This window comes from Tachysurus vachellii, chromosome 5 (assembly GCF_030014155.1).
Source record: "Tachysurus vachellii isolate PV-2020 chromosome 5, HZAU_Pvac_v1, whole genome shotgun sequence".
NCBI classification, from domain to species: domain Eukaryota; kingdom Metazoa; phylum Chordata; class Actinopteri; order Siluriformes; family Bagridae; genus Tachysurus; species Tachysurus vachellii.
In genome coordinates, this window is record NC_083464.1 from 32398990 (window position 1) to 32411600 (window position 12611).

Genomic DNA, 12611 nt, shown 5'->3' on the forward strand with positions numbered 1-12611 from the left:
CGAAAAGTACTCGAAAAAATTGCTTAGAAAAGTAATAGCAACAAACGTCAGACCAGGGTCTATGACATATCCGAATTTGGTTCATGTGGCTCAAAAGCCCTATGAAGAATTACTCTTGATAATTTTTTGTCTAAGCTTAAATATGAAAACAGAATGTTGGCTTCTATAAAGCCAACATAATTATTCTGAGTTCTTAGTAAAGCATGTTCCTGTTACTCCAAAAGAATTTGCGGTTGTGGCTGATGCAGTGCCACAAGGAGTTGTTATAGGTTGTAGGTAAACAGTGTCTTTCTTCATCTAAGACAAAAAACAATAAGAAAGTCTTGAGTCTTGTTTCAGGAGGAATCTGTTTCTATGCCATATGTAATTTCTTATTGGAATGGACTTGTAAGTGACATTTCCCTGGAAAAAAGTTCGGACATTACCTTACAAGTATTTAGTAACTAACAAAGTGAGAGAAATTACTTTTAAGTTAATTCATAGGTTTTACCCAGATAAGTGTTCTCTCAGAAGGCTTAAGAATGATATTAATACCCTCTGTTCTTTCTGTTTAGAGAAACCTGAAACTACTTTACATTTATTTTGGAATTGCTCTCACACACTGACATTTTGGTGTGACTTTTGTGACTATATTAAATGTTACGTTTATCCAAATTATACATTTACATACAGAAATGTGATTTTTGGCTTTCATGAGTATGAAAAAAAAGATATTTATTTTATAAACCTTATGTTTCTGTTAGCCAAATATCACATTCATAAATGTAAATTTTCAAAGTGCAAACCCTTTTTTTAAGATGAGATGAAAATGTATTTTGACACTATTGAATTTTCTAAAAATCTGAGCTTTGAGAACAATCGCTGTATTTAAGGACTTGTCACTTAGTCTGAACTGAAAGACTGTTGGTCTCTGACGTATTGTGTTATTGTTACATGGCAATGATGACAATTGTTGTTAGTTTCTTTTTCTGTTCTTTCAAGTATTTAATAAATAAAGAAATTATTAAAAAAAAAAAAAAATCTTCACTGTTTCAAGAAAGCTTCACTTCGCCATCACTAACAGCAGGTGGCAGCACCAACGCCACTTTATTTATAACGGAAGTAGTTGGTTATATTTCCTGTTCTTACTGCAGCGCCTGAACGTTTTCTGGACGCCGCGAACAGAAAGTTCACCAAATTTATTTCTGTACAAAAATCTTTATTTATTAAACATTTAGTTTGTAGCGTTTCTGTGGTGAATAAGCTGAGATTTGGGGAAGAAAGGCTTTCTTTGGCGTTCGTACTTGTGGCAGAAATCAGCTGGTAAGTTAAAATTTTAAATCTAAACAGCTAGGCTAACGGCTAAGCTAACGGCTAGGCTAACGGCTAAGCTAACGGCTACATGGTTTAGCATTAACTTACCTCAGACTAAACGTCACGTCACTTTATCACAATACCCGTACATTTATTTTATAGTTTTGTGTTTAAGGTTTTATTTTATTTACGCTCTTCAGTTTACAGAAATATGCAGATAAATGAGAAAAATAAACACAGCTATGATGAAGACTGATAAAAGGTGTAATGTTTAATAAAAAGTGTCTACATTAACACTACATTAAAGGTTCTTGGTCATAAATAAGGGATTGTTTTGTATTAACTGATTTAATTCCACTTCGTGTTTAAACCGAATGTTTAAAAAATGCGATGCAGAAAGTAGGAATCCTGAATGGAACAGTGTGAAATCGTTTGTAAGGTTGTGGATGTGTCTTTATGACCTGTTATGACCTGTTATGACCTGTTTCTCCTCCTCACACACGTCAGAACTTCTCAGCATGTCTTTGCCCAAGAGGGAGGTGGAGGAGCTGCGGCCCTGGGTGGAGCGCACGGTGAAGAAGGTGCTGGGCTTCTCAGAGCCCACTGTGGTCACTGCGGCTCTGCACTGCCTGGGGAAAGGGTTGGACAAAAGGAAAACAACAGGTACAAAACGCACGTATTCTGCATTGTCCAGGCACTGGGGGTATTAATGTCCACCCCTAATGTCCTGGCAGACGGTTGATTTGTCCAGAACCTTTTCAGGCACTTCTAGCTTTGATGAAACACATTTCTAATCATGTGACTTGGGCTTTCTGTGTGTCTCAGATCAGCTGAGGCCGTTTCTGGACGAGTCAGCGAGCAGCTTCGTAGAGAGGCTCTTCGAAGCACTGGAAGAGAGCAGGAACTCTCGGGGCAACAAAGGCACGGTCGAGAAAAACCGCAAGAGAGAGCTGAAGGTCAGTGTGATGCAGAACGGCAAAGGATGCTTTTAAAATAGTTTGTGAAGTGCAACGGTGAATCCAACTCGTCTCTCTACAGGATGTGTTTGGCGACGAGGTGGAGATGCAGAAAGATCTCGAGGCGGGCGATACAGCAGCGAAGAGGAAGAGAGTACCTCGATTCGAAGAGGTTGAAGAGCCAGAAGTTCTTCCTGGACCTCCTACAGAAAGTCCTGGCATGCTCACAAAGATGCAAGTAAGTATAAAAGCATCACCATTTTGTCCTATTGCGAAGTGGAACCAACATCATTGTGTTTCTGGTGAAAGTGTTTAGTTTCAGATGAGGCACGAACACTGTCAGAGGTAAAAGCTACTAAAGCAGCTCAGCATTAATACAGTGCCTTGCAAAAGTATTCACACCCACTGCACTTTCCCACATTTTGACGTTACAACCACAAACAAAAATGTATTTTATTAAATAAACTGAAAGAAAGTGGGATGAAAATTATAAATGGTGTCTCTTTTATTTATTTATTTATTTATTTATTTTTTAAACAAATAAATATCTGAAAGTGTGGTGCATTTGTATTCAGCCCCCTTTACCCTGATACCCCTAACTAACATCCAGTGAAACCAACTGCCTTCAGAAGTCACCTAATTAGTAAACAGAGCTGCAGCTGTGTGTAATTTAATCTCAGTATAAATACAGCTGTTCTGTGAAGGCTGGTGTTGAGGGGTCTTTCCTAAAGTCCACTATCATCTCCACAGTTTTGAGGGTGTTTAGCTCTAGACTGTTCTGACTGCACCGTAGCACCAGCCGTTTCACCCCCTGCCGGCATGCAGACTCATCGCCATCTTGGATGAGACAGATGAGCATAGTATCATCTGCAAATTTCAGGATTTTAACAGTTTGGTCACTCGAGGTGCAGTCATTAGTGTAGAGGGAGAATAACCGTGAGGAGAGGACACATCCCTGTGGAGCGCCAGTGCTGATTGTCCCAATGCCGGAGGTGACACCTCCCAGTCTCACCTGTTGTTTCCTGTCTGTCAGGAAGCTGGTGATCCACTGACAGAATCTGGGCATATGTCCCTGGGCAGTCCAGGTGCTGCAGAATGTAGTGTGGTCCAATGTTGACTGCGTCGTCCACTGATCTGTTTGCATGGTAGGCAAACTGTAGGGGATCCAGCATCTGTTCTGTTTCAGTCTTTAGGTGGGCCAGAACCAGCTGCTCGAAGGTCTTCATGACAACAGATGTCAGAGCGACAGGCCTGTAGTCATTCAGTCCCGTGATGGAGGGTTTCTTGGGGACCGGGACGATTGTGTGAAGTCCCCTCCTGCATTAAACTCTCTACAGAGTCCCCCAAAGTCTGCCCTGGGTACAGAGCCATATGCGTCCTTAAGAATTGTGAAGCAATGATCCAGTGTATTTTTCTCCCTTGTGGGACACTTTATATGCTGTCCCTAAACATTTACATTTACAGCATTTGGCAGACGCCCTTATCCAGAGCGACGTACATAAGTGCTTAAATCTCTAACATTGGATACATTAATGCTGGCTCACTAAGACTGTAAACATACAGTCAGAGCTACAATGGAGTGGTTTAGATCAAAGCATATTCATGTGTTAGAGCAGCCCAGTCAAAGTCCAGACCTAAATCCATCTGAGAATCTGTGGCGAGACTTAAATCGCTGTTCACAGACGCTCGCCGTCCAATCTGACTGAGCTTGAGCTATTTTGCAAAGAAGAATGGGCAAAAATTTCACTCTCTATATGTGCAAAGCTGGTAGAGACAAACCCCAAAAGACTTGCAGCTGTAATTGCAGAGAAAGATGGTTCTACAAAGTATTGCCTCAGTGGGGCTGAACACAAACGCACACCACACTGTTCACATATTTATTTGTAAAAAAACTTTTGACACCATTTATCATTCCTCCCACTTCACAATTATGTGCCACTTTGTGTTGGTCTGTGACATAAAATCCTAATAAAATACATTTTTCTTTGTGGTTATCAAAATGTGGAAAAGTTCAGTGGGTGTGAATACTTTTGCATGGCACTGTATCTATTCTAATGAGGTTTGCACAAGAATTTTAATTTGTATTTAAAGCTTTTGTATATAAAGATATTTTTATGTTAAATAGCCACTCAGTGCCTGGTTTAAAAGCTTTGTGTGATTTTTATTGATGTTCTTTTCGAAGTTGCACAACAAATAAAAACCTGGTTGTATTTAAGCTTTTTTAGTTGGGACTAAAACAGAATAGCAGCAGACCTGTAAAATGTCCTGCACAGGTTTCTCAGGAGTTCAGCCACTGAAAATGTGGTGTAATTGGTTTTTACCTTCTCTTAAGGAGTCATGACCTGTTTCTTCTGCAGATAAAGCAGATGATGGAAGCAGCCACACGCCAGATAGAAGAGAGGAAGAAGCAGCTTAGTATCACTCAGGTAACGAAGGAACCGAGCTGTGTTTAAATAAGATGTAAAGTTCACACTTGTGTTAATGACTTCATGAACTGTTCACTTACCATCTACATGGAGTCAAAAGTAACTAGTTTTAATCTCCAGCCCAGACTGCCCCTACCTACCCCCCAGCCATCAGCACCTGGTATGCGCTCTCTCCAGCCTCCTGCTCCAGGCCCAGGTCAGTCTATTGCCCCTTCACAGGCTGCCAGCTTCATGAATGACGCCATTGAGAAGGCACGCAAAGCCGCTGAGCTCCAGGCCAAGATTCAGTCCACTCTGGCCATGAAGCCGGGCATCCTGGGAGCTGTACCCAGTGCGGGACCACACAACCTTGTGGCACTCGCTAACCTGCATGCCATGGGCATCGCACCACCGTGAGTATAGCAGAGCATCGCCGTGCACACACAAGCACACTTTAAGGAGATAAAGAGATGTTCTAAGGTATAAAATATGTCAGGTATAATGTCATGTTTATATGTAAGACATACGAGTACCTACATCGACTCAAGCTCTTCGTCTGTTGCTGTTCGTTGTGGTTTTACAGCAAAGTGGAGGCCCGTGAGATCACGAAGCCCACGCCGCTCATTCTGGACGAGCTCGGGAGAACCGTCGACGCCAGCGGCAAAGAGGTGGAGCTCACACACCGCATGCCGACTCTGAAAGGTAACACTGAACCTGGTGAAGAGAATTTGTGGCAAACCAACAAGCTTGTTTCTGCTGAAGCTACAGAACCTCTGGAGCTCCAGGAAAGGGACTAGTTCATTAACATTAAAGTGCTAAGTTTGACTAAACATTTTCTAGACTATTTTTTTGTTGGTTCTATGTTAATTTGTAAAGAGATCTTACTTTGATCCCCCCCACCCCCCTCCCCTTCTCTAGCTAATATCAGAGCAGTGAAGCGAGAGCAGTTTAAGCAGCAGCTGAAGGAAAAGCCCAGTGATGACCTCGAGTCTGCATCTTACTTCGACACCAGGTTGGCCATTCCGCAGCCTCAGAGACAAAAGAAGGGGTTCAGGTTCCACGAAAGGGGTCGCTTTGAGAAAATAGGCCAGCGGATACGCACCAAGGTGACTGCCGACTTATCATCTCTCTGATGTGTAATATTTACTGTATGCAGAAAACCTTTGACTCATCATGTTGATGCTCCTTGTTTCAGTGGCTGATGGAAGCATGTGATTGTTTCTCTCTCAGGCTCAGTTAGAGAGGTTACAGATGGAGATTGCACAGGCAGCCAAAAAGACGGGCATCCAGGCGTCTACCAAGCTGGCTCTGATCGCCCCTAAGAAGGAGCTCGGTGAAGGTGACGTGCCTTCCATGGAGTGGTGGGACTCCTTCATTCTGCCCAACAACGTAGAATTGTAAGAATGAAAGCAATCAAGTTGTTTAGATCTGGAAATTTCTGCATCTGCTACAGTGTGAGATTTTGCTTCCTTGTGTCTTTCAGCTCGCCCCAGGCTGTGTTCGATATCTCGGACTTCCACGGAATCACCAATCTGGTGGAACATCCTGCACAAATGGCTCCTCCAGGTAGAGTTTAGGCCTCAGGGTTTCTGGGCTTGTTTTAACCATTGCATGTTTCTTCATGTAGCAGCGAGCCTTTGTGATAAAAGCTCTATAATCTAGGGGAGGATAAATCTTCTGGGTCTTTTGTTTGCTTTTTCCCTTTTCACACAAAATACTTGTATGCACTAAATATCCAACTTATAATCTGACATTTAGTGCAAAAGTAAATAAAACAGCAGCATCTGAGGAGAGAGAGACGTGTCACGTTTAACCCTGTGGTGAAAGAACACACGTGTGACTTTCATGCCAATGAGTCGAGCTAAATTGTGTGTGTTGTTTTAGGTCTAATGTGCACCAGGTTACTCATTTTGTTAGCCGTATTAACGATCACCACGGTGCTCAGCTTTGGGGGGGAAACATCATACTCCTGCATCCTCAGGATATCTCATTAATAACAAACACAAAAACTCCAGGTACTTTGCTGTAATTTACCAGCTAATGCTTTTATCTTCTTCTCAGTGGATACGGACAAGCCGGTGACTCTGGGCGTGTACTTGACAAAGAAGGAGCAGAAGAAGCTGAGGAGGCAGACACGGCGTGAGGGTCAGAAGGAGGTGCAGGAGAAGGTCAGACTCGGCCTCATGCCTCCTCCAGAACCAAAAGGTAAAGCAGGGATGGTGAACACCGGCGTCCTATACACACACACACACACACACACACACACACACACACGTGTGTTCTCTATACTATACATTAAAGGACCAGTTAACAAGCATCTGATGTTTCATGTAAAAATCTGATAAACTATATTAATCTGTTATATTTATATATAAACACGTAGCTGACAGAATGATTAGTTGACTCATCAGCGCCGGTGTGTTTTGGCAGTACGGATCTCTAATCTGATGCGAGTGCTGGGCACAGAAGCCGTACAGGATCCTACCAAAGTTGAGGCACATGTCAGAGCACAAATGGCCAAGAGACAAAAGTGAGTCTCCTGCATTCATCCACAAGCTGTGAACGCAGAACAAATGCATGTTGTCTAATGATTGTCCTGTAAAGTTGTTTTGTACCTGATAGGATTTAAGAGTCACTGAATACACTGCATGATGATTAACTGGGCAAACGCTGAACAACAGCAACAGCTCTATAAATCCTGTGTGTTTGTACATCCAGAGCCCATGAGGAGGCAAATGCAGCACGCAAACTGACAGCAGAGCAAAGGAAAGAGAAGAAGGTGAAGAAGCTTAAGGAAGATCTGAGTCATGGTGTTCACATTGCTGTCTACAGGTAACACCTTCCTAAAGTCTTACAACTGTCAATGGTGAAAAAAGATGCATGTATTGGGGATAAATATGGGTGAAGTGAACGGTTAGTAAAGGAACCTGTGTTTTCTTTTTTCTTTAGGATCCGAAACCTGCACAGCCCATCTAAGAAGTTTAAAGTGGAAGCCAACGCTAATCAGCTGTATCTGACCGGCACCGTGGTGCTGCACAAAGACGTCAACATTGTGGTGGTGGAAGGAGGTAAGAGAAGCCATTGACCTCCAACCTGACTCTGACACTAAAGTGTCGTATTAACGTTCAGCTTGGATTCACCTTCAAGAAATAATTCCTCATGAATCGAGTCATGATCCTGATTATTGTTCACTGTTTTATTCCTCACACACACATTGGGTTGTACACTTAACCATGTGTCTGCCTTACAGGACCCAAATCCCAGAAGAAGTTTAAGAGGCTGATGCTGAACAGGATCAAATGGGAGGAGCCGAGCTCTAAGAGAGATGGTAAGAGAAGTCACCATGGGAAAAATTACATCATATCAACAGGGTGGATTTTTTTTTTTTTATGCTGAACACTAAGATGTATGTGTGAGTTATGAAAGAACATATTGCAGTAAGAATGATGTCAGTGTCATTAGAGGAAAAATACTTAAATGATGTAGATGTCAGTATTAACCATGGACCAATCAGTTAGTTATTTTAAATCTCACATGTCATAAGGACACATTTTTGTTATTGTTGCAAAAAAGGTTCTGTTTCAAATCTAACATCGTGTTCCCCTCAGACCCTGACGGCTCGGACGACGAGGGATCGAAGAAGCCAAACAAGTGCTCGCTCGTCTGGGAGGTAAGAACACGTCAGCGTTAGTAGGAGGGACGCAATGAAATAAAGAGATTAACAACAAAGAAACTTTTACGTGTTTTAATGTAAAAGTGTCAAAGAAGCGTAACAAGATGTTCATCATGCTACATTTACTACACGCTCACCAGTGGGTGATCTTACTATGGTCACTATAGTAATGTTCATCAGTGGCTGCTGTAGCTAGCATTACTAATCAGTTTTCTAGCTGAGGTCAATTCTTCTGTTAAACATGACTGGTCTCAGGTCAGTTTGTAGCAGCTTCTCCCTGCGTGTGTGAACGCAGCATCTTTTTTTATTTATTATTTGGTAATTACATTGGTTCTGTCTCTGAACTCTCTGGATTGACTAAATGGGAAGAAGTAGGAGTCTTAGGTGCACTTCAATTAACCTGTGATGTTTACCTTCTCTCTCTCTCTCTCTCTCTCTCTCTCTCTCTCCCCCTCTCCCCAAAACAGGGCACAGCGATGGAGCGCAGCTTTGGGGACATGAAGTTCAAGCAGTGTCCCACAGAGAACATGGCACGTGAACACTTCAAGAAGCATGGCTCAGAGCACTACTGGGATCTGGCTCTGAGCGAGAGCGTACTGGAGACAGCCGATGACTGAGAGACAGGGCGAGCGAGTGTGTAACGTGTGTCTGATAATCTGCACTGCTGCTACTCTTGGATGTTGGGGTCTTGTGATCATAGCAGGACGTTTGGGAATCTAGTGCATGGACGCTTTTCTCCTGGGACTTCTACAGAACGTTGAAGACGGCTGCCTTGGTTTCGCCGTTCCACAGACTTAAGAATCCTTCACAGCCAAAACTGTACATTTGTTTTTATTTCCCTTCGTTTTTTATTAGGCAGATGTGTGACTATGCAGATGCTGGTGTCTTTAGATGTGAACCACTGCTTTACCGACTGCACACACTGATTAAAAGTTTGGAGGGAAACCAGCTGCGCTTCCTAGATTTATCCAAGCGTTCATTCTTTTTCCTTCTGACCAGTGGGAGGTCTGTTAGATTTCTTCAAAACAAATTATAAGAGAATCAAAGCACCTTTTCTTTGCATCCATCATACAGCACCTTGTGTTTATGGGCTAGAAAATGTGGCTGTTAAGAATTTACATCCATCTGAGTAACAATAGGATCATATCTGGGGGGAAAAACAACCACCATTGAATCTTCTATTACTTTCAGGCATGAAGTAGATTTCTGCACATTGTGGGGGAGAAAACTTAAATTCAGTGATTAAACACTAATCTAAATATTCATGCAGAGTGAGAATTAAAATCTAATTATTTTTAGTCTGAAGGTTTTTCATCATTTCTGTTAGTTCAGTGATCCTTAAAGCAAGGCACAAAGTCATAACCACAGAAACAAGCAGCATTAATGTTACCGTCCAACAGCAAACAGCTTAACTGGACTGTTTATATCAGAGATAAAGAAAATCTCATCTTTACACCAAACGTAGTGTAAGAACATTTTGTCCATCAAACATCCACTGGGCCTCATTTGTCTTTAGAGAATAGAAGAAATTACATAAAATGGTTGTAGTTAATATTCACATGCTTCTGTTTATTGATGAATGTCATTAGCCATAAATGACCACGTGTTCACACACCACAGCTGTCTGCCACTGAGTGACTCCCAATAACAGCACCTGAACGGGCCAGAGCTTGGAGCCGACGTACAGAACGTGAACCGACGGGAAAATGGTTTGAACATAGAGACGAGGAAACTGCTGTAGTTTAATGATCAGAATCAGAAAGGTCTTTATTGTCAAGTATGTTTTCACATATGAGGAGTTTGTTCTAGTACAGAAGCTCCACAGTGTAACAGAATGACATTGACATGACATCAGAATCAGAATCAGATTTATCGGCCAAGTGTGTTGACACACACAAGGAATTTGGTTCCAGCAGATATGAACATGTATATGATAAAGGCAGTTGTATGTTGATTACAGACACAAAGCACATCACAAATGGAAACTGCTATGATTGCGTTGGGTTTTTGTGCCCCAACAACCTGTAAGAGTGAAGACACGATGAATTCTCACAGCAGTTTGGGATGACGACCATACAGGACGTCCTGTCTTACAGAATCTTTTCTTTTTAATTAAACAACTAAGTCTTCATTTTATTACTTTTCTTTCTTCCTTCTTTTAATCATGTATTTGGACACTTCCTGTTGTTACTTCCTGTTGTTACTTCCTGTTGTTACTTCCTGTTGTTACTTCCTGTTGTTATTTCCTGTTGTTATTTCCTGTTGTTACTTCCTGTGCATGAACCCACTTTACACAATGCACACACACACCTTCAGGTCATATGCACGTGTCTGTGGTTATTTATGTCTTTGTTATGATAAATGATTAGAGAATCGTTTCTCTGATCTGAGGTCTGTAATGTTTACAAGTCACAATCTCACCAAAAATGTCTGTGACGTCATAACAAGCCGTCAGTTACGCAGTTAGCCACGCCCACGTAGTTAGCCACGCCTACTGTGCGACTGCAGGAAAATAAACAAAGCTAACAACAAAAATCTGCGTAGCAACTGAATTATTCACTTATATTTCTTTATCACACAAAGGAACGTCTTCGTTACATCAGGTTTTAAACTAACCGCTTATATTATTGTAGAGCGAGAACGCCAGGCGGAGGGGGCGTGGACACAATCAGTCGACCAATAGGAATGTGAGATGAACGTCTTGTTAGCCCCGCCTCCTGAGTAAAAACATAAAGTGCCAAATGTAAAAAGAAGAAAAATATAAATTATTCTCATAGCTTGCGTTTGCAAAACCTACTTTTTTTTCCCGTAAAAAATCATATTTTACTTGTGGATTTTATTATTGAGTATTTTGTCAAAACATAAACGTAAACATTGTCATTCCTTAATGTGGGACGCCAATGAGGCCATTTTACAGTGATATTTATTTACAGAGTAATAAACCAAATCAGACAGATAAAACACACACACACACATTTATACACAGAGAGAGAGAGAGAGAGAGAGAGAGAGAGAGAGAGAGACCGACCAACACGGACAGATATTTTCTAATCAGGCATTTGTAAACGGCAGCCCGGGTCTTTGACGCTTTGGGGTCCTAACAGCCCTCGTGTTGCCCTACGTTTCCATGATGCACGGTGTTATTGTGGTTTGTGTCTTGTTTTGGACGTATCGGAGTGTCTGAGTGTTGTTTAGTTTAGTTTTAGTGATATATCTGTACCATGATGCCGGGGGTGAACCAGTCAGGAGCCGCAGGAATCGCCTCAGAAGCTTCTTCTGGCACTTGTCAAAACTGCACTGTTTTAAATCAGGTGCGTTCATATAAACACATGTGATTTATTTATACTGCTTGTGTTGTGTTGTTGTGTTCGGTTAAAGCCCCAGGGGGAAGTTACACTGCTGACCTGCTCTTTACCTGCCCCAGCTCAGTATTATTGCCATAGCTGGTCACGTGACCTGTCAGAGGCAACACGACCACTGAAGGCAGAGAGAAAGTGTGGATGTGTTTTATACTGTGTACTAAACTGTTTACTAAACTGTTTACTAAACTGTTTACTAAACTGTGTACTAAACTGTTTACTAAACTGTTCGGAAGACTGTGTGGTATACTGTGTTTTACACTGTAGTAGACTGTGTTTTAGACTGTTAACTAGACTGTGGTGTAGACTCTGGTATAGTAGGAGACTGTGTTGTGGACAGTGTAGTGGACAGTGTTGTGGACAGTGTTGTGGACAGTGTAGTAGATTGTGTTGTGGACAGTGTTGTGGACAGTGTAGTAGACTGTGTTGTGGACAGTGTAGTAGACTGTGTTGTGGACAGTGTTGTGGACAGTGTAGTAGACTGTGTTGTGGACAGTGTAGTAGACTGTGTTGTGGACAGTGTAGTAGATTGTGTTGTGGACAGTGTTGTGGACAGTGTAGTAGACTGTGTTGTGGACAGTGTAGTAGACTGTGTTGTGGACAGTGTAGTAGATTGTGTTGTGGACAGTGTAGTAGACTGTGTTGTGGACAGTGTAGTAGACTGTGTTGTGGACAGTGTAGTAGACTGTGTTGTGGACAGTGTAGTAGACTGTTTTGTGGACAGTGTAGTAGATTGTGTTGTGGACAGTGTTGTGGACAGTGTAGTAGACTGTGTTGTGGACAGTGTAGTAGACTGTGTTGTGGACAGTGTAGTAGACTGTGTTGTGGACAGTGTAGTAGACTGTTTTGTGGACAGTGTAGTAGATTGTGTTGTGGACGATGTAGTAGACTGTGTTGTGGACAGTGTAGTGGACTGTGTTGTGGA

General features: G+C 42.0%; 2 protein-coding genes across 2 annotated transcripts in view; both read left to right on the forward strand.

The window, feature by feature from the left end:
- The first annotated feature begins 1103 nt into the window (after positions 1-1103).
- prpf3 (PRP3 pre-mRNA processing factor 3 homolog (yeast)) lies at positions 1104-9275 on the forward strand. The gene is made up of 17 exons (XM_060871265.1): positions 1104-1302; positions 1801-1956; positions 2119-2249; positions 2332-2487; positions 4607-4675; positions 4796-5067; positions 5238-5356; positions 5573-5760; positions 5885-6051; positions 6138-6220; positions 6716-6859; positions 7085-7184; positions 7373-7486; positions 7604-7722; positions 7905-7982; positions 8263-8324; positions 8795-9275. The coding sequence occupies exons 2-17, from the start codon at positions 1812-1814 to the stop codon at positions 8942-8944; spliced, it is 2097 nt and encodes a 698-aa protein (XP_060727248.1). The 5' UTR covers positions 1104-1302; positions 1801-1811; the 3' UTR covers positions 8945-9275.
- A 2159-nt stretch (positions 9276-11434) lies between these two features.
- ice1 (KIAA0947-like (H. sapiens)) overlaps positions 11435-12611 on the forward strand; it is a 14782-nt gene continuing 13605 nt past the window's right edge. Inside the window, exon 1 of the mRNA XM_060871266.1 lies at positions 11435-11638. Within this exon, the coding sequence (XP_060727249.1) occupies positions 11549-11638 (90 nt within the window). The 5' untranslated portion in view covers positions 11435-11548. The remainder of the gene's footprint in view (positions 11639-12611) is intronic.